Below are 27,056 nucleotides of genomic sequence, written 5' to 3' on the forward strand. Positions count from 1 at the left end.
ATATTCAGTGTTTATACCAAGAGGTTGTATGGGGTGAACAGCTCATTACCATACGATCAGTAGAAATATGTGCTGCTAAAGAAGGGGCATGGCAACTGTTACATTTGTTGGAATAAACTACTTTCCAGACCACTGAAGTATTTGTAAACTTACATACAGCCTCCACAGACTCCCAAGCTTTATTTCTAACTTCATTTTTCCTCCTCTTAAAAATAGCTTTGTAACTGACCCTACAGACAACAATCTCTCAAACCGTTAAGAGTATACTTAGAAATAAATCACACAGGTGACGTTTTAAACAAACTATTTGGGAAACACTGAAAGTGGTAATAAGGAGTAAGATAATAGCTCTGGCCACAGCAGATAACAGAAATCGGAAGTTACTTAAAAAAATGTTAGAATCTCACCTAAAGGCAGTAGAAGAAAAACAAACGGTCAGGCACCAGAAAAGACCTCTGTGAAGAGACCAAAGTAAGGGGCCAACGAAATAACTTACTTTAGAGACAACACTACGAATTTGAGAATAAAACACACACCCCTCTAGCAAGAGCATTAAATAAAAAAACAAAATAGAAGCAAGGTTGTGTCAATCAAAGATAGACATGACTAATGTATAATTGTTGATAAAGCTAAAAGGGAATTGCTCAGAAAATACTACACGTTCCTATGCACACAGACACACCAAGGCCAACTCCTAGAACTAACAGACCTCTCTAAAAGAAACAAGTAAAGAGAACACCTGACTGAGCCAATAGATGATAATGAGGGTCACATGGAGGAACAATAACACAGGGCACTTGACACGGCTACCCAATGTCCCGATCATTTTTTAGATCTCGCCTACGCAGTGCGCAAGCGTTGCTTAGAGGAATATCTTAGGATCGCTCCAGGCTTTAGTTGAAACGTGTGTATGTTTTGCACTGTTTCCTATTAGTACTCGTGCATGTATGCTGTTTAACTTGCAGGAGCGAGCAGCGGCGCCATCTGTTAGCGATTATCGCGCTCGCTCCCACAAGGTAAACGCCATACCTGGACTTCCGGCCGCTCGTCTCTGAAACCTCTTGGAGTGGGGCCCCCAGCGTCGCTTTAACTTGCGGGGCCGCGCTTGTCTTTCAGCGCTTGTTTAACTAAGTGGCTACGGGATGGGGCTCAGTTTCCGCGCTTGCATTTGGGTGGTTATGGCCCCTTTACACAGGGTGGTTTTATGCCATTTGTTGCAATCGCATGATCTATTCGTCGGAGAGAGCTTGTGAGGTGACCGCCAGTACGGAGATTGAAATAGGGAAGTGCGCAGGATCAGACATGGAGTCCTCGGACTGCCAGCCGCCGGGCTGAAACCTCAGGACTGGAAGAACGTAATGTGTGTCAAAGGTTGTACCGTCCTGAACCCTCTCCCTCCTCTGTGTTTCTGGCAGACTTTGCATTGGTTCCCAGAAAAAGTGTTGGTTCTCAGAAATAAAGTGCTGCCTATGCGCAAAGTCCACAAGGCTTATGAGAGGGCGGACATGGGCTGAAGGGCCTGCTTCCTGCCGTAGTGACCCATGACCCACTCAGTGCTCAGCGTGCCCATCCAGTCCTTGGCCGCTGTGCCTCTGTGGAGGAAAGCCTGCTCTCTCGCGCGTACTATGGTGCATCACCAAGCTGACGCATGCGCCTGAGGCAGAGCCTGTACCCTAGATGTGGCTGCACACAGAGTTCAGAGGCGAGGCACAGTTTTTACGGCAGGATCACAGAAAACTTTATCTTCTCTACTGATTCCCGTCATCTCCATCTTTAGTGGTCTCAGTCCCACAGGTGCAGCACTTGCTGCATCCGAGGCAGTGGTGAAGCAGCCCATATGCTGGAGGGACCTCTTCTGAGTGTTCAGCAGGGTGTTCCTCTTCCATGCCCATTTAATCCTTGGCCTCGCACTCCTGCTGTTACTCCAGTACCATGGTGGTAGCACCAGCACAAGTTAAGGTTCTGTAAGACAAAGCCTTCCAAGCAGTCTCACCTTTAGGAAATGTTTTCAAGGAGTTTGTACCAGTGATGAAAGTACTCTGGTAAGGAGCTCCAGTAAAATCAATACAGACCAGCAGCACACAGACCACCCGCCTTAGAACGTCCCTTCAAACTTAACATTCTTTATAGCTCTTCAAACATCAAAGAAGAGTCCGAGGAACACGTAAATCTCTTTTGACATACACTTCGGAAGCTCTCTCTCTGAGCAGGAACGTGACCAGAGGCGCCGATTGGTGGATTGGTCCAGACAGAAGCAAGCAGTCACTTTTACCATGATTGTGAGCAATTTGTAAATAAAAGATTCTCGCAGTGGAGGCCACTGTTAGCAGGTGGGTACCAATGGTGCGGGGGCACAGCCACACCCGGCTGTTGGGGCCACGTGGCCTACCGCAGCGGCAGCAGCACAGATCAGCCCTGTCCCGACCCAGTGCTTGAGGGTCAAGGAGGTGGTCTGGCGGGTGGGGAGGGCGGGTAGGTACGGGAGGTTATCACTGGTCCAGACCAGACTGTCAGCCTGCCCAGGTCATCAACACTGTCCAGATTCAGTGCTTGAATGTAACGGAGGTGGTCGGGGGGGGGGTTCCTCTGGTCCTGGCCAGTCTTTCTTCCTGCCCAGGTATCAGCCCTGTCCAGACCCAGTGCTTGAGGGTCAAGGGGGTGGTGTTGAGGGTGAGGGAGGGGGGCAGGCCGGGCTCCAGGAATCTTTATTTGGGTGGGCCAAGGGCGCATTCGGGTGGGCCACAGCGGGCCCAATTTGTCGCTTCTGGAGGTAGTCTACAAGCCCTGATTACATCATATGTACTTGCAAACAGGCAGCAACAACGGATTGCTGCTGTGTGTACACAAGGCATGATGGAGGGTTATTTGAAAGTAAGACCAAGGTTTGGACCTAACTGCAACCCTCGAATTACAGCAGGCCAGGTTTCAATACAAGTACTTGAATGCTAAGCATATTATAAAGCGTTCAAGATTAAGGAAGTCCCTATTACTAAACGAAAGCCTTGACGCCAGTGCCCCTCATCACTCCAAAGCACCTCCCCCTCTTGACCTCCTCGTCGGATTCCCACATTGCCATCCTCCAACACTGCCCTTCATCTCTCCGTAGCGTCTTCTCCTCATGATCTCCTCCTCAGACTCCCTCCCTACCACCCTCCACCAGTGCCCCTCATCGCTCCATAGCCCCTCCTCCTCAGACTCCCTCCCTACCACCCTCCACCAGTGCCCCTCATCACTCTGTAGCTCCTCCCCATGACCTCCCCCTCATACTCCCTCCTACCACCCTTCACCAGTGCCCCTCATCGCTCCATAGCCCCTCCCCCATGACCTCCTCCTCAGACTCCCTCACAAACAACCTCCACCAGTCCACACATCTCTCCGTAGCTCCACCCCATGACCTCCTCCTCAGATTCCCTCATTGCCACCCTCCACCAGTGCCCCTCAGCGCTCCATAGCCCCTCCCCCCATGATGTCCCCCTCGGATTCCCTCATAGCCACCCTCCAACAGTGCCCATCATCTCTCCGTAGCCCCTCTCACGTATGCATTTTATTTGTTGTCTAGAGCTACTCGTAGTGTAGGGTGTCACAGTACTTTACATCACGCTCACATTATGCTGAGACAATGAATCATACAAGTATGTAAATCAGCCTATAGGGAATGTCACATAAGCTAATGAGGATTACCAGGTGTAGGAATCACATGTCATCCATACTGCTGGGCAATATGTTTTAGGAGGGTTAGGTCTGGAGAAGCACAAACCCAGGATTTAAAGCATACCCCAGTGGTTGGGGGTTGGCTTTACTGATTACAATGTATAATGCCCAAACAAACTCTTTATTGCAACATTAGAATTATGAAAGACTGGGAAAATGTGAACTAATTAGCAATACAAAAAAAATCTAATTATACCATTCTGGTTTGAATGCAGGTCTTTGATGACAGTCCATAGGAAACGCGGAAGTAGGCTACCTTTTTCCAACTCAACACACGCGGAATGCCGATGGAACTCATCAAGGCTCCATACAGTGTGCCCAAACTTTGAAAAAACGATCACTTGGTCGGATCCAACACGGAAATTGAAACAGAAAGGCTTCAAGGTACAATGACCAAAGATCTCCATTAATATTGACTTTTCAAAGGAAACGCGGAAGTAGGCTACCTTTTTCGAACTCAACACACGCGGAATGGCGATGGAACTTATCAAGGCTCCATACAGTGTGCCCAAACTTTGAAAAAACAATCACTTGGTCGGATCCAACACGGAAATTGAAACAGAAAGGCTTGAAGGTACAATGACCAAAGATCTCCATTAAATATTGACTTGTAATACACATACTACTCACCTAAAAGCAGCTTGCCTTGAAAAAGCCCGCGGAGGGCGAAACGCGCGTCGGCTGTGATGGATGTGACAAGAAAAATATTAATAAAAGAACACTGAATATCAATGAACATTGTGCACGTATATTTTGGATCAAAAGACTTTTGAGATATTTAATCTGACTTGGCTGGATGCCCATTGGATAACAGTGACTTTAAAGGATGTGCCCTGGTGTTAGTTTGTAAATTGTATATGATACTCTACCACACCGTGAGTGGGTAGGGGATCGTTGATTGGTGCTACAAGGTGGATGAGCACTACATTGGGTTGCAGTCCAACAAAGTTATATGAATTGATATTGTGTATAAAAACTAACAAGGGAGATATTTTGTGATGTGCTGATTGTGCTATAGTAAATCCGTCACTTGTGTATTGCCATATCTGTTAATCCTTTGCCTGACACCAAGATGGCTGCCACTGGGTACCCTTCCACATCGTGCTACTGCTCTGGAAAAAAAAAAGGACTTCAACCAGACCTCGAACACATCCCCCTTCCGTCCTACCCTTATGGATTCCGAAACTGTGATCCTACCGCTGACCGTGGAGACCTAGCTTTTTGGCCGATGCCTGGTGGTGCTACTTGATACTTATAGAGGAGATGGGCTGTGGACTACCCCCTCGGCCGTCACCTACCCAGCCCGGCATTATTATTATTATTATTATTATGTTTCTTATATAGCGCCTGAATCGACCCCCGAAGGGGTATCTCCGCGCTTGCCTTGGGAACCCGTCCTGGCTTTTCCCTGTGAGATAGCCCCTACAGGGCATCCCCAAGGTGAAAGCCAGGCATCCCGCCGCAGGGGGGCCGTTGTGGAGATTAAGCAAGCTTAATGCCCAGAGTTGCAGAGTGTGAACCCATGATTAGGTCAGGCACCGAAGCGAGAATTATCGAGTCCATGGACATTTGAGCTCAAGACCCTGCCGCGTCGGGAATTGAACCCTGGTCCCAGGTCTGACCTCTGCTTCAGGGTCTGCCTGCTCTAACCAGTGAGCCACACTTCTCCACATTACTTTGTCTCTCCATAGTACTCTCTCTCCTACCCCTTTACTCCATCCACTTTCCCCTTTACGCTCCATTTATCCTTCTTCTTTGATCTCCAATTGTTTTCTCATTGAGACCTAGCCGCTTGACCGATGCCTGGTGGAGCTACCTGATAGCTATAGAGGAGATGGGCTGTGGACTTACCCCTCGGCCGTCACCTACCCAGCCGGACTTTGGGCAGACTCTCCTTAGTCTCTCTATCCATACGATCTCCATCCTTTCTCCCTCCTATAATTTTACCCCATCCCCTTACCCTTCTAAGCTCCATTTATTCCGTCTTCTGACGCTCTTGAAATGTTTTCTTGTAACTGTTGTAACTTGTAACTGATGTAATTTTGTGGATCGGTGTGTAAAGAGCTCCGATACCCCCGGGTCTAGCCAGCGCTATATAAACCTCAAATAAAAAAATAAAAAATACAGAAAGCCTTTTGCACTTTGTCTGGCAGGGAAAGCTAGACCGCTTTTCAATGAAAATCCTCAGATTAAACAAAAATAAGAAAGGAAAAGGCTTCCCGTACATAGAGGAGGAAGACACTGTGGAATAATTTTTTTATGGCTTCTTAGCAAGTCTAGGCAAAAAGGGTATATGCAAGCCATAAATAGGCATATTATGAAACATATGTGGCTCTTTAACCATGTGTTACAAGTTGAAGACCTTCCCATCCCCACATACATACATGAAAATGATGAATTTATGCTTCCACTGGGAAGGAAAGCATTTCAGGCCTGGCAGGAGAGAAACTGCCGATTGTTGATGGATCGATTCAAAAGGTAGAAATACGATCTTCTGAAAATTGTAAAGGAACATATGGTCTTTCCAAATTATAGAGATTTAGGTACCAACAATTAAGACATTGGGTGGCCTACTCACCTAATTAATTGGTGGCAAAAAGGGAACAAATGGACATTGAGAAATTCGTCAAAATTCTTGAGGGTACCATTGGGTGGTCTCCAAGATATCTATACTACTATAATAAAGGAAGAACTTTGCACCTTTGAGGCGGGTAAATTCGGGAACCACAGCGCCAATCCACACACCCGAAAAACGTTATTTAAAAAATTGCAGATAAAAAAAAGTAGTCCCTTGCAATTAGCGCCGGCCGTGACCTGCGTGGTGACATCAGGAGCGTGGGGAGGAGCGGCGTGCAGGAGCGGAAGAGGAGCGGCGGACATGGCGCGGGGGAGGAGCAGTGACGAACGTCGGAATGGTGGCGAGGAGCGGCGGAGCGGTGAAATGAGGAGCGGCGGCTGAGGTAAGGCTCCGGGCAGGCGGGGGTCAGGGCAGGCGGGGGTCGGGGCAGGCGGGGGACGGGGCGGGCAGGGGCCCGGGCTGCTTGACAATGTCGGGGCGGGCGGGGGGCCAGGCTGCTGCACAATGTCGGGGCGGGCGGGGGTCCGGGAAGCCTGATTGCTCCCGGACAAGGTCGGGATGGGCTGCTAGTATAGAATACAACTGGAGGCTATGAGGCTGAAAAAACTTATCTACATAGAACTATGGGACAATACATTGCAGACTGAAATTTCTGAAAAGGAATGGTTGAACTATTGGAGGGACAAGACACGATACACAGAGAGAAACAATGCAAAAAGGGGGCCGAACATGTGCAGGAGAGAATAAGGGGAAAAGAGGGAAGATATTCATGTGTGGTGATAGTGCCCAGTCCTGTCCAAATATTGGAAGGAGGTACTAGTAGCTATTAAAGATATGATGATGTAGTGTAGTTCCTATAGTACCCCTGCAGGACGTGCGCTTTTGGATAACATGCACTGTGGTAGACGGATTCTGTGCACCCCCACCGCGTATGTTAGGCCTGTTTGCATTAGCTAGCTCACAGTGCCACTAGAATCTCCTTTTATAAGAGAGATTCGTTTTTGGCAACCTCAGAACATAACAAACAATGATTCCTCAGACTCGTGGAAACAATATACTACTTTTCACCCAGTCACTCGTGCTTGCTCATTTGGTCTCAGAGAGATACACTGAAGACACAGTCGAGCGTGTTTACAATCGGAATTTATTGAACCGTTGTTCTTCTAGTGTAAAATATATGTGCTGCTACAACTGTTACACAGTAGCAGAGATATAGGATCAGCAGTACAGTGAATAAACAGGAATAGTACAGATCTACCATTTTGCAATAGTCTTGATCATATACATGAATATAAAATGTTTTTATAAAATAAAGCACATACTCTTATGATGCCTATCTAGATGTACCCTAGTATACCTAGCATGTGAGTAGGTGTGAAAGAGCTAATAAGCCTAGGAGCCAAAAATCCCGCTAGGATTAGTTGTAGGAAAGTGGTTCTATATATACTGGACCAAAGTAAGGTACACTGTGTATAGAGGCCCCAGTCCCCAGAGGTTTGGCAGAGGTTAAAGTTAGCTATAACCTTACTCTCTAAAGTGGTATCTTGGTGGAGCAGTAAGGCAGTATCAGAGGACAGGGTAAAGCATTTGTTGTACACACTCAGTCAGCAATTGGTCTCACACACTCAAGAAGTGAACTCTAGGCCCATTGTTTTGTATCAAAAGATATAGTTGTTTTATTTTAGAACCAACAAGGTATCAAAATACACTTTCTCAAGATGAGTTACTTTAGTTAAATACTTTTCAAATAGGCAATAGACTTTTTGAATGCAATAGTTACAGTTTGTTGCACTAGGCAACACATTTTTAAAACACAATGCAACATTGAGCTCAATGGGAATTTTCAGTTAAATGCAATTAGTTACTTTGTAGATTACTTTTCTAACCACAGAACTGGATCCTAGATTCAGTCCCGGGACATGAGCTGTAAACAGTTAAGTAAAAGCGTTTTGGTTACAGTAGTGATTTTTAAGGAATATTATTGTATTTTAAAAGTTGACAGAAACTTTTCAGTTGAAATTACCAATGTTATCCTATGGAAGGAAATTCAATTTGAAGGTAAAGTATGTTCACGGTACTTTTGTAATCCAGTCCTGGACTCCTAGGTTCAGCACTGGGACCTCTATCTAAAACAGGATAGTAATTACGTTTTTATCGTTGACACGATTTTTAGAGAACATTTGTAAGTTTCAAAAAATCGACACTTGGAAACTTTTTCAGCAAAAAGCAGGCAATGATATCCTATGGAAGGAAATTCAAGTTACTGGTAAGTACAGTTAGAATTACTTTTCAGGGTCAGTACTGGGCTCAAAGATGCAGCACTGAGGTCTCTCCTGATAACAGGTGAGTAAATCGGAATTCGTAGTTCGGCTGATATTAGATGAATATTTTAAAGTTCCAAAACTCCACACTTAGAAGAATTTCCAAGTGAAACCAGTCAATTTTGGCCTATAGAAGAAAAGTGAGTTATCGGCTTTTAGGTAAGTACTCGACTGGCAGAGTTAAGGTTCTGGGCATAGACTCTGGGGTCTCCCAGGGTCAGATAGGTACAGTTGATACACCCTCAGCTGCACAGGGGCAGCTGGGTGCAAAGGTAGTTAGGCCCAATGTTATCCAATGAGAGGCAGGGGGCCTTCGGTTGGTGGCTGCTGGCGAGCAGGCCACGCGGCTGTGGGAGCTGGGCTCCTGGTCACTTGCTCAGGGCAAATAGGGAAGTAGGATAGGACAAAGGTTGCACTGCCAGGGGCACTCGGGTGCTTTTGAGCCATCGGGCTCTCAATAATAGTCAATGGAGATCTTGAAAAGGGAACAAAGGCTGCAGGCTCGGGACGGAGGATCTTCTGGCGCAACCAACACTTTGAGGGGTAAGTTGGGATCTTGGTGGGTAGGTAGGCACCCCGGAGTTGGGCACAAGGGGCCGGGGGCACCGGGTGCAGGGTTGTCTTTTGGCATCGGGAAATCTTACCCTCTGCTGGTCGTGGTTGGGCGGTCCCTGGTTCTGAGGCTGCAGGCATCGCCTAGGTTGTCGAGGAGGGATCCTTGGGCACTGGATACCAGGTCAGAATCGCCGGGGGGACGTCCTCAGGGTCTTTGCCACTCTGGAACAGGCCGGGCTCGGCGGGTGCAGAGTGGGCTGGATTCGCGGTTCCTGGCTGGCACCAGGGGTATTGTGGTTTAAGCAGAACCACTGCTCATGGGAGTCCCAGTCTCTAAGGGGTCAAGGCAGGCAGGTCCTCCGGGTTTCTCGAGGTTGCTGTCAGCAGGAGACACCAGGATTTAGCAGGAGCAGTTTCAAGGATCAACAGGCCTGTAGGGCTGGGGCCAAGTTAGTTGGTGTCATCCTCTTGTTAGCAGCTGCACGGCAGGTCTTCTTTCTTGTTTCGAAATCAGGATCTGAGAAAGGAAGGTTCAGGGTGCCCCATAATACTAAATTTAGGGGCGTAACAGGTAGGGTGAGGGCAAGGACCAATAGGTCCCTGTCCTGGGGTGGGTACACCCCCTAACCTGCTCCTCTCCTGTGGGGGGGGGGCAGGAGCCTAGCTGTGAGTGGGTAGGGCTTCCCATCTTCAAGATGGCGGTAGCCCGGAGTCATGCCTCACCTCGCCTCTCCCACCTGAGGGGTGGAGTTGGCAGAGGCTGGCACACCCCCTTTCCTCGCGTAGGGTTTCCCGCCAGTCTTCCCGCCAGAGTGGGGGTCAGAACTGGTGGGGGCCAGTTGCTGAGTACAGCAAGTGGCCTGGAAAAGCTCACAAAGGCAACATGCCTTTGACGCTTCCCCCTGCCTATCCTGGTGGAGGAGACCTAGCACCTCGCCCAGGATGTGCATTGCTGCAGGGCCAGGAGAGCGGGGGGCTCTCCCCCCAGGGGTCCAGCAACATGTCTGCTGTGTGGCAGCCTAGGCAGCCTCTCAGACAAGACGTGGATTGTAGGTTAGGTTTCAGGGGGCATCTCTAAGATGCCCTCTGTAGTGCATTTTACATTAAATCCCACACTGGCATCAGTGTGGGTTTAATGTGCTGAGAAGTTTGGTATGAAACTTGTCAGTCTTCAGTGTAGCCATTATGGTGCTGTGGAGTTCGTAATGACAACCTCCCAGCACCATATACTCTTAATGGCATCACTGCACTTACAGTTCCCAGGAATGGCCCTGGGTACTGTAGGGGCACAGAGCTCATGCACCTGTGCCAACACCACTGGCATAGGGCAGTCAGCTAATGTATGCCAGGGCAGTGGGGTAGTGGGCATGGCACACAGGGATGTGTGCCATGTCGACTCTTTGTTTAGTTCTGCACCAGGACACTCAGCCTGCAAAGGCAGTGTGTGTGTGTCATGGTGCAGGGCCCCTAAGGGCGGCACAATAAGTGCTGCAGCCCTTAGGGGTCTTCTCTGGTCACATTGGCCTGGGTATCAATGGTGCCATTTACCAGGGGCTCATTGCTGTGGGGAACGCAGAATCTACGCTCCACACCCAGATGCACAGCGTAACTGGATACTAGATCCAACCGTTTAATCCACATTTCTCTTTACTCAAGTTTAATCCGTGATTTATCTGTAATTATTCCTTTTATCTTTCTCATGTCCACATCAATCATCATTTGCATTTTTGGAAGCTTCATATATTTTCGTGTGCCCATCCAGACCTTCACTGAAATATGATCCAAATACAACCAATTGTTTCGAGCGGCATTTCTTTATTGAAAGCCCAATGCATTTTAACCAATCAAGGAAAACCCATCAGTAATAGATTATACAGTTTATCACATTATGCACAAAATTTTCAATTTAATATTATACATTTTTGTGTTCTAAATCCGATTCATCAAGTAAAAAAGGTACTCAATTACCGTAATCTTCACCCAGTTGCCCTTTATTCATTTGTCCACCCACTAACCCATAATTAAATAATACCACCCTCGTAACACGCAGTGCGCACTCAATAATTCCTTAACACCCCTCTAATTAAATCACGTTCTTTCTTGGTCGTCTCGGCTGCTATTAAACGTTCTAATATTCCTACAAGCTATCTAAACGAACATTTCAGTAAACTTGTACTCCTTTTGTGGATAACTACGTTTCAATCATACCTGCTCATTACGTTTTCTACAAGCCGCTCGGCATTTGCCTTCAACAGCCAAAGAGTTCTCGTGTATCAAGCCCTTCCATTCGACCTACATTTAAAACCTGCGTGCTCCTCCCCTTGTGCATGAACCCGAGTAATCTCCTTGTAGTCTTCCTGTAAACTACAATACCCAACATACACTTCAAAACATCAAAAACTCAGAATGATCCAATTTTGTGCACATAATCCACAGCATATGTGATATCCTGCTTTTATTAACATTATCCATTTGTTCGCCCATTATCAACGAGAAAGCTGCTGAAAACTTGCTCGATGTGGAATTTGTCATTTATGCTTTATTTCTTCCGAAAGTATCTTGTTTGTCCCGGGTGCAAAAACCAACATGGGGCAAAAATCTATAGTACAAATGGGGGTGGTATGCACTCCAAATTTTCAAAAGTTCATTCCAATACAATCATACTTGTGTTTCTTGCGTGCAATCTAGGTAGTGCTTGCCCTAATGCACTGAATAGAATTCATTGCTGTGGTGAACGCAGAATCTACGCTCCACATCCAGATGCACAGCGTAACTGGATACTAGATCCAACCGTTTAATCCACATTTCTCTTTACTCAAGTTTAATCCGTGATTTATCTGTAATTATTCCTTTTATCTTTCTCATGTCCACATCAATCTTCATTTGCATTTTTGGAAGCTTCATATATTTTCGTGTGCCCATCCAGACCTTCACTGAAATATGATCCAAATACAACCAATAGTTTCAAGCAGCATTTCTTTATTGAAAGCCCAATGCATTTCGGGCTGTGTCACCAGCCCTTTGTCAGGGGTCACTGCAAATTAACTAATCAAGGAAAACCCATCAGTAATAGATTATACAGTTTATCACATTATGCACGAAATTTTCAATTTAATATTATACATTTTTGTGTTCTAAATCCGATTCATCAAGTAAAAAAGGTACTCAATTGCAGTAATCTTCACCCAGTTGCCCTTTATTCATTTGTCCACCCACGATCCCATAATTAAATAATACCACCCTTGTAACACGCAGTGCGCACTCAATAATTCCTTAACACCCCTCTAATTAAATCACGTTCTTTCTTGGTCGTCCCGGCTGCTATTAAACGTTCTCATATTCCTACAAGCTATCAAAACGAACATTTCAGTAAACTTGTACTCCTTTTGTGGATAACTACGTTTCAATCATACCTGCTCATTACGTTTTCTACAAGCCACTCGGCATTCGCATCCTTTTATCTTCTTTCTGAAATGTATGTTGGGTATTGTAGTTTACAGGAAGACTACAAGGAGATTACTCGGGTTCATGCACAAGGGGAGGAGCACGCAGGTTTTAAATGTAGGTCGAAGGGAAGGGCTTGATACACGAGAACTCTTTGGCTGTTGAAGGCGAATGCAGAGCGGCTTGTAGAAAACGTAATGAGCAGGTATGATTGAAACTTAGTTATCCACAAAAGGAGTACAAGTTTACTGAAATGTTCGTTTTGATAGCTTTTAGGAATATGAGAACGTTTAATTGCAGCCGGGACGACCAAGAAAGAACGTGATTTAATCAGAGGGGTGTTAAGGAATTATTGAGTGCGCACTGCGTGTTACGAGGGTGGTATTATTTAATTATGGGTTAGTGGGTGGACAAATGAATAAAGGGCAACTGGGTGAAGATTACGGTAATTGAGTACCTTTTTTATTTGATGAATCGGAATTAGAACACAAAAATGTATAATATTAAATTGAAAATTTCGTGCATAATGTGATAAACTGTATAATCTATTACTGATGGGTTTTCCTTGATTGGTTAATTTGCAGTGACCCCCGACGAAGGGCTGGTGACACAGCCCGAAATGCATTGGGCTTTCAATACGAAATGCTGCTCGAAACTATTGGTTGTATTTGGATCATATTTCAGTGAAGGTCTGGATGGGCACACGAAAATATATGAAGCTTCCAAAAATGCAAATGATGATTGATGTGGACATGAGAAAGATAAAAGGAATAATTACAGATAAATCACGGATTAAACTTGAGTAAAGAGAAATGTGGATTAAACGGTTGGATCTAGTATCCAGTTACGCTGTGCATCTGGGTGTGGAGCGTAGATTCTGCGTTCCCCACAGCAATGAATTCTATTCAGTGCATTAGGGAATGCACTACCTAGATTGCACGCAAGAAGCACAAGGATGATTGTATTGGAATGAACTTTTGAAAATTTGGAGTGCATACCACCCCCATTTGTACTATAGATTTTTACCAGGGGCTGACATGTGGCCAGAGATGCCAATTGGGTTTTAGCTTCAATACAGTTTTAGGGAAGGAACACAGGCCCTGGGCACCTGATTGGCAGGAGCCCAGGGCACACTCAGTCAAAGCACATCAGCAATTCAGCAAGAAGTGGAGGCATACCATGCACGGAAGATGGCACTTTCTCACATTAGTCGATGCCGGTTACCTGAATAATGAGAGTGCGGGATCTCGTCCTGGTCTCGAGTTGGGACACCTCGCAAGGGATGTTTAGACCACTGTCAGCTGGAGCGACTGCATGCAGGAGCCTCAGCGTCTCTGGTCAGTGTGTCGGCCTTAAAGTCTCGGTTCCCTCCAACTACTGCTAGCAAGAGGTGCTGTATTTATACAGAGTCCCTTTGCCCCTTGTGCATGTGTTAGCCATTGTTTAGTATGAGGATGACGTATGGGATTAAACCTTGTGCGTAGATAGGAGAGGTGAAGTATTCCTCCTGGGTAGTGTTCTCATAAATTATTCATATGTGATAAGGATGACGTCTTAGCATTATTGAGTGGGAATACCATCCCTCTGCATGGAACTAGGTGAAAGGTTTAGTCCATAAAAGGCGTTAATCCTTATAAGGCGTTCTGTCCCTATAAGGCCTTCTGTCCTTATTAGGAGTTATGTCCTTCTAAGGAAATGTAGGGGAGGTGATGTAGGGAAAGGGTACGATGTTCCCTGGACCTATATTAGAGTACATATATGAACATAACAATGGGGTTCCCAATTTCAGATGAGCCTATGTTGATAGTACTAAGAATGACAAAGGTATACTGGGAAAATATCAGAAATAATTAATTGGCCCTGATAATACAGTTATTGAATACTGCTAAGATTATAACTGTTAGAATGTGGAAACAATTGACGGATCAACATGAAATACATGGTACAAAAAAGTATGGGGTATATTAGCGATGGAATGTCTGTTGAGAAATCTGCTTAAAGACAACTTCCAGGCTGTATGGCAACCAGTACTCCAGTGCATGGTCAACGATTGCAGAGAAACAAAGTGTCCCCAAGACTTCAAACACTGCACTTATTTGCTTGATTAGACCCTATGAGAAATAAAGCACCTCTTTACAGACAGGAGACTCACTGGGATGGGAAGGGGTAAAGTGAAATGGGGGATGAGGGGTGATATATTTTTCTTCTATTACTATTCTTGTTGCTGAGGTATGACTGCACAAAATGAAAATGTAATAACATCTTTAAAAAATGCTGAAAATACACACCCCTATATTTGAAAAGGAGTGAATATAAAATATGCCTGCCAACACGACTGCTTATGGGCCTCCTGCCCAATGACACTATTAAAAAATGTGGCTTGCCTGAGGATGATAATCGACGCCCCATGCAATATGATGTTTTTACAAACCACAATGCCCTTTCTGTTCTTCTGCCTACTCTGTAGGGAAGCAATATATAGTCAAACTTGACGGAGAGTAGTAGCAGATTACGCAGACCTGCGCTTTTATATGTATTAATGCTGATACATTTTATTGCGGTAGACACAATCTTACCAACAGTGGTCTCACTTCTAAAAATACCTTTTGAATACAAGATGGATGTTTAAGAGCCTGATATGTGATTGTATTCTGTTATATATTTTAGATTCTAGTTTCTACCTTATCATTAATGTGGAATAAAATGAATATATTTTGGTAAAATGAATGTATTTTAGCGTTTATTGTAAATGTTGCCTGTATTTTTATGGGTCTAATATTGATTGTTGTTAGCTTTTATGATTGCATTATTCAATTAAATCAAAATATCTTTGACTGACACAGGCTATTTCAAGAGGTTTACGGCTCTCAAATCTACACAAAATTCTTACAAGGACTCGGAGATCTTCCTTATACCAGAAGGGATAGCCTAATTATATGAATGTACATGATTTATAGATGGAGGTACCAAGTATAAATGATATTTTGCATGTTATAATCACTTGATTCACAATACTGCAATTTGATCATTTAGACAAGTAGAGTTTAATTTAAATTCTAGAAAGCCTGATCTAAACCACATTGTCATAATAACCAATGGACTTTAAAGTGAGTTTCACTTAGTCTCAATGTTGATTTTTTATGTGAAGGTACTAAAACCCTGACATGCATCAAGCCCAGTTACAAATGCAATGTACATACACAACTTATTATTATATTTCAAAAACAGACCTTGAAACACAGACACAAAAGCCTGAGCAAACAGGACACATAAATAGAAAAGCTTAAAAAAAATCAAAACTTACACATTTTCTGAGAGGCCTGCTGCATAGATTGACCCCACAAATTAGGGTCCTGGTTTTTCAGACAGATGTATATGAACTGAACAGCAGGAATGGCTTTATGTTTTACCGTTTGTAACAATTTTCCATTCTTCATGAAGTCCAATTCTTGTAAAACTACCCAGGGAATAATCAAGACCGGTTTACCAAAACCTAGGAGAGAAAAGAACATGTTTATCTATGTTGGCAGTTCAGAGAAACTAAAATCCTCATGGTAGCAGTAAGATAAACCAAAATGAACATGGCATGAATGGAATTTAAATATCACGTTTTTAAATACCTGGTAAACCGTAGTCCTAAATGTAGGACATATCTGGAAATATAACAGTAATGGCTTCTTTAGTATTAACATTACCGTAGACCATTTCATCACCATTTAGTAGAGAAACTGGCATTTTGGGGAATGCTCTGTAGTCATTATCACAAGCATCTTCCTGCAGCAAGAGGTTTTCTGAGAATGCAAACTAATTTACAGGATGTTTGCAGGTTTACCAAGTGGTCTCCAGGTATTACAACTACAGCTCTTGCATCACTGTTATGCTCCTGATAAAACAAAATGCTAAGCAGCTGGATTAATACACTGTTTTTCCTCTTCTGGAGTACAACCAACCTGATTGTAATGAGGGGAATGGAGGATGTATACAATTTGTGGATTCAGTGTCGAATTTAGGGGCTCATTATGATGGCGGGAGGATCGCCACCGCCGGCCCGGCGGTGGCGATCCTCCCGCCATCATAATGTGATCCACCCACCGCCAAATTAGGATGGCGGTGGGAATCACACTGGTTCCGCTGCAGACGGAAAGTCCGTCCGCCATGGTCCCGCAAGGCAGTTCTTTTCCGCCCTCCTTGCGGAACCCGGAACTAGGGCATCATTGCGGCGGTGGCGGGCAGGCACCGCCGTAGTGATTAGCATAAGCCCTTCCGCCTGTATTTTTGCCAGGGATATCCCACGGCAAAAAGACAGGCAGAGACTGGCTTTGGGGCCTGTTGCAGGCCCCCTCTGTAGGGGGGGGAGGTGCACTGGGCTGTACCCATGGCACCCCCTACATTTCCATGCACAAGGTGCCTGACACTTTTTGCATGGAATGCAGTGTGGCATTTTCACATAGCGTACGGTGCTGTAGCCAGCAGCACCATCCGCAATGTGAAAAGGCCAGGATGCACCCGCCAGTGTGGCCAGTGCCGGGGTGGCCGTTGCAGGCACCGGGCACTTCCCTGGTGCGCCACAAGGGTGGGGGCCGGTTTTGGGCCCTTGGGGGCCGTTTTTGTTACAGGGCGATTTCTGCAGCATAGCTGCAAAATCAGCCCTGTAAAAAAATCGTCAGAAAACCGGCACCCGCAAAGAGTTCGGTCGCACCCCCAACGGACTCTTCCCCCCCCCCCCCCCCCCACCCCCCCCCACCCCCCCGGGAGGGCGGCCGAGCACTTTGCCAGGGCCGGTTTTCGTTCCCAGTCAGGCCCGGAGTGTGGCGGGCGCATCCTAATTGGGCTGGTGGGACCGCCGCATGTCTGGCGGGAGGGCCCATCACTGTTATGATGGCGGGCAGACTGATGTACGCCTTCCATCACAGTGAGCTCCTTAGTCTTTAACTCCATTAGATGTAATACAGTGTTTTTCAGCAACAGTAAAACCCACCTGGATTGTCTAATAAATTCCAACAGTCCCAATGAAATTACCGGCAATCCCATTGCAGATTGCAACCTACTACCTGCTCTCATTCCACTGACTCGCACATTCCAAAATGAATCCCTCTCTTCACCAAATACATCAAACATTCTTTGATACACAGAGGCAATCTGCCTACTTACCTTTCCTCACCAGAATAAACCGAATCAGATACACTGGACTGTACCGCACTATTGACACTTTCTCTGAAATCCCCTCACAAATCCTTACAACCATTACACAACTCCTTCACATTTTCATTAATCTGTCCTTCAAATGCTTCAACTTCCAACAAGGACAACATTGCATGGTAATCACTTATTTAGAACACCAGTGAATGATACAATACAAAATGGAGCAAATTTTAGTATTTATCATATATGCAGTTTCTCTTTTTCTTTTCCATATATTTTGTATATTTATTCATATCATTCAAATTATAAGTAATTATTAACTTTATTGTACTTATGATGAAACTCTCAAAATGTCAATAACAAATGATAACACAAAATGGAGCAAATTTGATTAAATATAGCACAACATGCTACATCGATGTCCAACTTTTGCTAAAGACCCTCATACTATTCTGTGTCTTCATTACATCACTGGTCATGTGCCTTTAGACAACTCAAAAACATGCAGTATCCTCCATAATTCTTCATCCGTCCTTCCACAACCTTCATCTAGCACACTTAATATACTTGTACTCCCTTCTCGGACTTAGACAACAACCTCAAATGGAGCAACACTTGTGGTAAAAAATTACTCTCAGTAGAGCTAACCCTGCAATATTACGAATCCATTGCCCTGCTGGATATGGCCCAAAAGGTTTTTTTTCTAAATTTGATTTGAGAAGGTTACAGGACTGGTGAGCTTAAAAATGTATCATTCCTTGGGAACAAACAGGCTTCCAATGCAGCCAATCCACAATTATACCAGTGCTCGGCCATCCATAGTGGAAACACGGTATGTATTTGCTGTTTTTAGACTGTTTTTGAATCTGTTGTCTGAACCCATTTATGGTCCAGATTAGAAAGAGAGGGTATTCCACCAGGGCTTTTGTTGATCATATGACTGCTACACTCAAGAGATTGAGCTATTGCAGAAGTACTAGTTAACAGCAGATTACGCGATTAAGTTCCTATTGGAAATCGCTTAAAGAAAGCCTGTTAGGTGTCACCAACAATATTTTACTTATTTCTGGCTGATCCTCCATCTACGACTGCACAATTTTGGGAATAAATCTATTTAATACTCACGGTGACAAGCAGGTATTACATTTGAGGTAGTTATGGAATACTAATACTTTTAATCACCATCTATTTTTAGAGGAAAACAAAAGCAAAGCTATGTTTCGCTTTAATAAACTTCATAGGTGATTTTCAAATTGTCAGCTTTTAATAGAAATGTTTATGTTGGATACTTGTTTAAAATATCCTGAAGTTGAAGTCAGGGTAATGAAAAAGTGCTATCTGTTCTACATTTGGCAATTATACAAGCTGTAATTTAGAGCTGGGGATTTATTTTCTTGGGATCTATTAGCAAAGAGACAAGCACTTAATTTCTTGTGAATTATTTAGGATTACGATCAAACTAAACTTTTCAAAATGTGTCACATGGATATTCTTAAAGATTTCTGTAGGGATTATGATCCTGTATATAAAAGAGTAAAATAATTTTATGGTTGGTTGTCAATACTCTGAGGTATAATTAGATCAGTTAGAAAAACATGATTTTAAAAAGACGTGTTATTGGAAAGTTTAAATTCAAATCATATTTATTTGAATGCAAAGATTTCTGTTTAGTTTGCCAAGAGATTGATTAGGACCATAGAATTTTATAAATTATATGATTTTTTTCCAAACACATCTATGAAAGTTGCCATCCACAGATTAAGAGTGGGTGTTGATATAAACAGGCATATGGGGAAATTTATGAACAACTATGATGGCTAATGATGGGAGAATTGCAAGCATTTTAAAAGCAGGATTACAGTGAATTTTTTTACACCCTTTGTTTTTACAACACAATTTTTTATCCTGTTCATCAGCTATCGAATTAGTGCAAGAAATGAACTACACTGATGTATGTTATAGGGGATTTTATCTGTACACTGAAAAATAGGTTTTAATTGGCTTTTGTCTTGTTTCTATTTTAGGACCTTGCTCTATGAAAACATAATAGAGACATGACATGTAAATGTAAATGTAGTTGAGATTATATAGCGCACAGCTACCCGCAGTGGGTTTCCCGGCGCTTGCTTAGGGAACCCTTCCTGGTATTCCCCTGTGAGATAGCAGGGTATCCACAAGGTGAAAGTCAGGCATCCCGCCGCGAGGGGCCGTTGTGGAGATTAAGCAAGCTATTGCCCAGAGTCGCAGAGTGTGAACCCGTGAGTCGAGGAGGCACCGGGGCGAGAATTATCGAGTCCGTGGAATTTTTTAGCCCAAGACCCCGCCGAGGCGGGGAATTGAACCCTGGTCCAGGACCGATCTCAGCTTCCGGGTCTGCTGCCTCTAACCCCTGAGCCACACTTCTCCACATACAACTATAATAGTATTTCTTCTGCCATTAATAATTCAATGGACAACCTTTCCTTTTAATTTCCTGAGTACTTAATGTTTTTTCTTCTAGTTCATACTCATCAACTTCTTAATTACTATTTGTCAGCAACTATTTAGACAAAAAAAATCCATCATCACATTATATTTACCCGCAACATACTTTATAGTAAACTGAAAAACCTGAACTTTAGGAGCATGTCTCGACTAATTTGATCCCAAACTGCTCTCTCTTCCAAAAAACATCACCATCACCACAGTACAATATGTACAACAATGCTCTAGGACCCAAGGAAATGCAGGGGCATGATGCTCAACTGTCCCTTCCATACCCTCATTATAAGAAGCCAACATATTCACCAATAAAATGTCAATATTTACATTTAACGGTTACTACACTCCTCCTTCGAACTCTTCAGGTATAAACCTTTTTTTAATACCTTTTAACATTTTGTTTTCCACTTCTTTCTATTATTGCTATTTAAATCCAGAAATTAAACGGAAATCATTTTCATATCTAATGTTTTACCCTGGTCCTTGAACAAGTTACAAATTAGCCCCGAAATATTAAGGTGCGCTCAGAGACGCACTCTTGAAAACCAAACTACAGTGTTTTCAGTGATAAATGATGTCAACAATTCAGGGGGTCAGGAAGGTTAGCGCAACAGTAGAATTATAAATTGGTGGCTTGACCACCCAGCCAAAACTGCAGCTCCTCTGCCTCATTTAAAAGAGAAGGAACTACCAGGTGTCTGAAGGCAATGCCTCATCAGCCATAAACCCTTATCAGGCAAGCAAATTCTCTATAGGATTGCCAGGGTCAAAGTATTAGAAGACCCGCCTAGTGAGGGCAGAACTTCAGATGCATATTTTTTTCAGCACTGGACTGCAATGCCAAGGCATACACAAATTATCATTAGCCCATACACCCATGGAGAAAGCTCCCAAGATAAATTTAGCATTGTTACTGATAGAAAAGTGTAAAATAAGCATCATATTTCATTGATTCTCTCAGTAAAGAAAGATTCCGTCACTTTGCTGCCAAGTGGATTCTTAGAAGCAAGTACTTAAGGTCTTTCTGGGGCACAACATTCTCTCAGAGGAAAGTGAGAGGGTAAAAACCTTTCTCCTTGCATGAAAAAAATCCTTTTAATTTCATACAATGTTTTTAGTTAAGGCTGCTCTCGTCTAATAATCAATGATTTTCATATGTCCAAAAAGTAAGAATTCAAGAGCCTTGCAGCCCAAATCTTATTTGTCCAAGGCATATGAATCAAATACACTTGCCCTACTACTCCAGGTTGCCCCTGCATGCTTCCAAATCCATGGCATTTGGCATCTTGAGATGTTGCAAGGAGATCCAAACACAGATATCTCCATGTATCAAGTATCTGGTTGCACTTGGTGATTCTCCTTTGCCCTTCATGGCATGCTTATCTTTTTCTACTTAAACAGTCTGCTGAAGCTGTATAGCGTCTAATTCCTGGAAGACATTCCACTGCAACATTAATATTTACGTTGAATGCCCAAAGATCAAAGGCTATGTGTTCCTAGTGAAATAACTAGTGACCACATATTTTCTTTATTTCAAATGCTCCTAGGAACCCGAGACCTTTCCCTGACTTTAAAGAAGTGTCCTGTGTAGCAGGGTTTTTGTTCCCGAACACATACATGTACTATACAAGCCAGGCCTAATTGCATGCCATATTGAAGTAAAAAGTCTTTATTAGAGTGTCTGCATGACAGGCACAGGGGCCAGGAAGATTAATACATTGAATAGTAATGCTAATAATGTGTGCGAGATTGCAATATTATTTTGGAATATTATATTTAGAGCTGTAAATTAACATTAGTCACACTAACAAAACTAAGAACCGGAAATTTCCCACTCTCTTAAAGTTTCAGAGCTATGCACAGTGGTTAAAGCAAAAAGGCCATCCTCACTTGTACAAATCAAACTTCGAAGGAAATAGAATAGCTACCTTTGTCTTTCTTTCGTGGGCTTCTACAACAGAGGTGATGGAGCAAGGACTCGTAGAAAAGAGACTTGCTTGGAAGCAATCCGCTCCTTTAACTTATTAACAAGTAGTAAAAACAGTTTTTTGTAAAACTAATCCGCACCACACCAACACGCGGGTTAGTGAAGCTTGCTTATGTGTTTATTAACGGTAATAGTGTGAACGAAGGACTAAACTGCTTTAAACAGGGAAATCTTTATTGAGCATGTGTCAACTGCATCTACGTATGACGTGCTGTCGCTTGGAGGGAAATTCTTGAGCATGAGCAGATGTACTAATATAGAGTCTTGAAGACTTGTGCGTTTGGCATTTGCTTGCTTGAAACTAAATCGAGTGACTTTTACTAATGCTAAAGCAGGGATAAGTCTAATAAAGAAACTGGGATAGAGTAGAGATGGGTGGTACACAGTGAAACTATTTATTTTTTAAAGTAGCATCTGTCTTTCTGACTTTATCACTAGTGCGTATTTGGGCCTCTCATGTATGGCTGTAGTGGGCTGAGCCATGTGTTATTCACGCATGGGCACTGAAAGTTAATCCGGAATGATGAAACAAAGATTGGAAAGAGGACAAGGTCGAAGAATGCCCGAGCCTGAGAGCAGAGGCCAAAAAGTTCAACTGAATGGACCTGCATATTAGAGTTTAAGAACAAATGTTGCAAATGAAACATGAATGCGGGTGAGAAATAAAAGTTGTGAATAAAAATTAAGGGGCTGGGTTTGCGAACAGTAAAAATATTGAATTAAATGACATATAAGTATGGTGTGATGATCTTCCCCCCTTGCCTGACCAATCAGATTTAGTATTTTAGCAATATTGAAACATTAATGGGTGGTACATGCAGAACGAAAGGTATAATTGAGATAGCTTTTAGTTAGTTAGTTAGATGGAGATTTGCTGAATGCTGCAGAGATCGGGAGACACAGATGCTGTGAGCGGGAGATGTTGATGCTGAGAGAGATGCTGTGAGATGCTGATGAAGAATCGAATTCAGAGCCAGCTATCCTAAATTAATTAGGATTACACAGAAGATCGCGGAAGAATCTCAAGGAGGAAGAGAGTGTCAGAGAGGGGTGCGACGCAGTCGTCGGTATTCTAGAGAGGTTATCTATCCAGTCCTGATTCCTGTCCTGAAGTCTTTATCGCCTGGTCTATCCCAGGGGACCTTAACCAGCCCTTTGGCCAGGGGGTTGGTCTTCACACTATTCTTGGTAAATATAATTTTGTGCTATTTGCAGATGTCCTTTTTTATCTATAAAGTTTTATATAGCGCGAACATGATCCAGAGGGATATCAGAGCGCTTTACAGTTGTGGGGAAAGGAAGGTAACAGTTGCAGTACATGTGTCAAATGGGAATCCAGACAAAATCACATATCAAAATAGAACTCGCAGGACAAGAACGATTATATCTACACGGGATCAGCAGAATAATAAGAACATAACTGGTACATATCGAGATGGAATAGCAACCAGCGCAAGGGCTTAAAGGTCTAAGTCCAATGCATTACAGCAGACAATCCAACAACCTATTAAGGTAGGAACTTGTTCATAAGGAATCTTGTTACTTCCTATTTGAAGGCATCCTTGGAAGAGATTCTACGTATTTCCAGTGGGTGGGAGTTCCAGATCTTCGGAACTGAGCCGTAGAAGGCTCGGTGGCATGTTCTCTTTTTGTGAAAGATCTGAGGTTTCAGGAGGAGAGAGTTAGCACTCCTAGAGAGTTTAGCCCCTCCTGATAGTTCCAGTGTTTGTGTTAGATAACTGGGGGTTTTGAAATGGAGGGCTTTGTGAGATGGGCAAGCAATTTTTAGCTGTATTCTCGCTTCATATGGCAGCCAATTTAGGGATTTTAAGACTCGAGAGATGTTCGCATTTCTTTTGGTACCCGTGATCAGTCTGGGCGCCGCACTCAATGAGGCCCTTAGCAGGGCCAAGGTATGTTTGGGGGGACCACAGAGCGTAGCACTACCATAATCAAGTCTTGGCAAAACAAGCACTTGGACCACTTGTTTGAAGTCAGCTTCTGGGAGGAAAGGTTTGAGCTTCCTGAGTATCCTCAACAGGTGGTTAGCTCCCTTGCATACTTTGCTAAAATGAGGCTTCATGTTCAAGTGCTTGTCCAGAGTGATTCAGAGGGATTTAGCTGATTCGATAATGAGAAGGAAGCAGTTGAAGGCGGTGAGGTGATTCAACCAGAGGTCTAGCTTAGGGGTGTGATTTGGAGGGGAGATGAGAAGGAATTCTGTTTCGGAGGTGTTGAGCAGGAGGTGGTTCATAGTTAACGAGTTTTGAGTAGTCAGTAGTGTAGTGTTGAGTGAGGTGATGTTATCTAGGGAAGAGATTTTCAAATAGAGTTGGGTGTCATCTGCATACATATGGAAGAGAATATCCATGGAATTTAGTGCATTAGCTAGTGGTTCCAAGAAAAAGTTGAAGAGTATGGGAGATAGGGCAGACCCTTGGGGGACACCCATGGATACTGGAGATGGCTGTGAGAGAGAGTGATTCACCTTCACTCTTTGGAATCAGTGATGGAGGAAAGACGAGAACCATTGCAACACCGGACTAGACAGGCCCCATCCTGTGGTCTAGGATGGATAGGAGGTGATTAACAGTGTAAAACACAGAGGAAAGGTCAAGGAGGATAAGGAGGCACAATTCATTTTGATCAAGCATTTTTAAAATGACGTCCATAAAATGAGTGAGAGCTTATTCGGTGCTATGCCCACTACGAAAGCCAGATTGATGTTGGTCCAGGAGATAGAAATTGTAAATGTGAGCACAGAGTTGCGACTGGACACGTTTTTCTAGGAGTTTGGCAAGGGTGGGAATGTTAGAGATAGGGTGGAAGTTGTTGAGGTCAGTGCTGTCTGCTGTAGTTTTTTTTTAATATGGGTGTTACCTGAGCTGCTTTTAGGCACTCCGGGATCGTGCCTTGTGACAGAGACGCGTTGACAATCTTAGTCCAGATGGGAGAGACTACATCCCTGATTTCTTTAAATATGGAAGGTGGCAATGGGTCGCTGAAATGATTAGAAGGGTTGATACTCTAAAGAACCTTTTTAATGTCTCTTTCACTGAGGGGCTAAAAATGTCCGAGGAGGCATTGTTCTTGATGCCCAGGCTCAATGGTTCGATGGTGTCCGTTAGGGCTGGGAGGGAGTAGACCCATTGGATAGCAGTAGGGTCTGCTTGGTATCCAAATCAATATTAATGAGTCTTGATTTCTTTAGCTGGTCCGTGGATGGTTTGGATCTCCAGGAACGTTCGATAGCCCTAAGGTTGCGACATTCCGAGTTTAAGTTGCAGTTGAACCATGGTTTGGATGTTTTTGTTGAGGCGTTTTTTTGTTGGAGAGGAGCAACGGAATCAATTATGCTAGATATAGTAGAGTTGTAGAAGTCGCTGAGTACATGAATCTCAGACATGTCAACTTGGGAAGAGAGGGCAACTATACAGTGGGATGCTAGATCGGCTGTGTTGATATCCCTGAGGTCCCTTTTCTAGGTCTTCGATTTAGTTGGTTGACCCTTCCGTAGGGACACATCCATGTTAATATGGAAGAAGATGCTGTGGTGGTCAGACCAATCACACGGGGTGATGGTATCCATTGTGATTATGTGTCCTTTGGTGATGATGAGGTCCAGAGTTTCACCTTTATTATGGGTTGGCCGGTAACCATGTTGAATCAGCTCGTGATCACTCAAAAAAGATTTGAGGAAAGTTACAGATTGGTCATTAGGGTTAGACCAGTGGAGGCTGAAGTCACAGAGGTAGATGTGGGACAGAACGGAATCGACATTGGCAGAGATGATTTCCGTTAATTGTTCAATGAAGGGGAGGTTGTCCCAAGGGGGGTGATAGAATGTGTGCAATTTGCACACCGGATGATTGTTTTGGAGATGTCGAGACAAAGGTTTTCGCAAGATGATGGTGTAGAAGACTCCGAGAGGGAGACCACAAGAGTGGTCCTATGTGTACAGGCTAAGCCCCCTCCCAGCTGCAAAGCTCTGTCTAGACAAATTATGTCATGAGTAGGGGGCACTAGGAGGTCTAGGATAGGAGTGGAAGAGGGATTGAGCCAAGATTCAGTGAGGATGATGATATCTATCTCATTGTGTTGGATGAGGTCGAAGATATCAGAGGCTTGTTTGCTGGCTGACGTGCAGTTAAGTTGTACGCATTTAAGTTGTACCGGAGAAAGGGAGAGAGGAGTCTGTATGATGTTCACTCATGAGATGGTCGTTGTTTATGACTAAGGTTGTGGGGGGCGTTCTCTGTTTGGGTTAGCATGAATGGCCTGGATTTGCCCCGTAGGGATCATGTTGGTGTCTAGGATAAGCGATTAAGAGTTGAGTAAGTCATCGATATTGTTGGGCACGAGAAAGGCCAATGATCTTCTGGGGCGGGAGGGTGAGTTAGGTAGGGGTACGGTTTTAGGGATATAGATGGGAGAGATTTGGTCAAGGCTAGCTCTAACGTTAGCGCTAGGTGAGGATCTGGGCTGATTCGTACCAGGGAGGAGAGAGGGTATCCGGGGGAGGTGTTCCAATGAGAGAGATTTCAGTTCATGAAGTTCCAGGGTGAGAAGGTGCAGCTGGAGGGATAAATCATCCAGGCGAGCCACCAAGTCTGGGTGCTGGGGAAGGGGTAGAAGTTGTGTAGGGAGAACTGGCGGGGAGGAAGGGTCTCGTTGATTGCCAGATGGGTCAGCGGCAGAATTGAGAGGTTCTGGAGAGGGGAGTTTGTCCAAGCATGCCATCAAGTCTTGGTGCTGGGGTAGGCGTAGAAGTTGTGTGAGGGAAACTAACTGGGAGGAAGGGTCTTGAGGAATGCCAGATGGATCAGTCGCAGTATTG

At 44.1% G+C, this 27,056-nt stretch overlaps 1 protein-coding gene across 7 annotated transcripts in view; it reads right to left on the reverse strand.

The window, feature by feature from the left end:
• The window catches only part of SWT1 (SWT1 RNA endoribonuclease homolog), a 1,000,634-nt gene that overhangs the window by 697,838 nt on the left and 275,740 nt on the right, over positions 1–27,056 (reverse strand). For all 7 annotated transcript variants that reach the window (XM_078642786.1, XM_078642831.1, XM_078642776.1 and 4 more), the window contains one exon: positions 15,914–16,102. In XM_078642786.1, coding sequence (XP_078498912.1) covers positions 15,914–16,102 — 189 coding nt within the window. The remainder of the gene's footprint in view (positions 1–15,913; positions 16,103–27,056) is intronic.

Source organism: Lissotriton helveticus, chromosome 1_1, assembly GCF_964261635.1.
Source record: "Lissotriton helveticus chromosome 1_1, aLisHel1.1, whole genome shotgun sequence".
Classification (NCBI taxonomy): Eukaryota; Metazoa; Chordata; class Amphibia; order Caudata; family Salamandridae; genus Lissotriton; species Lissotriton helveticus.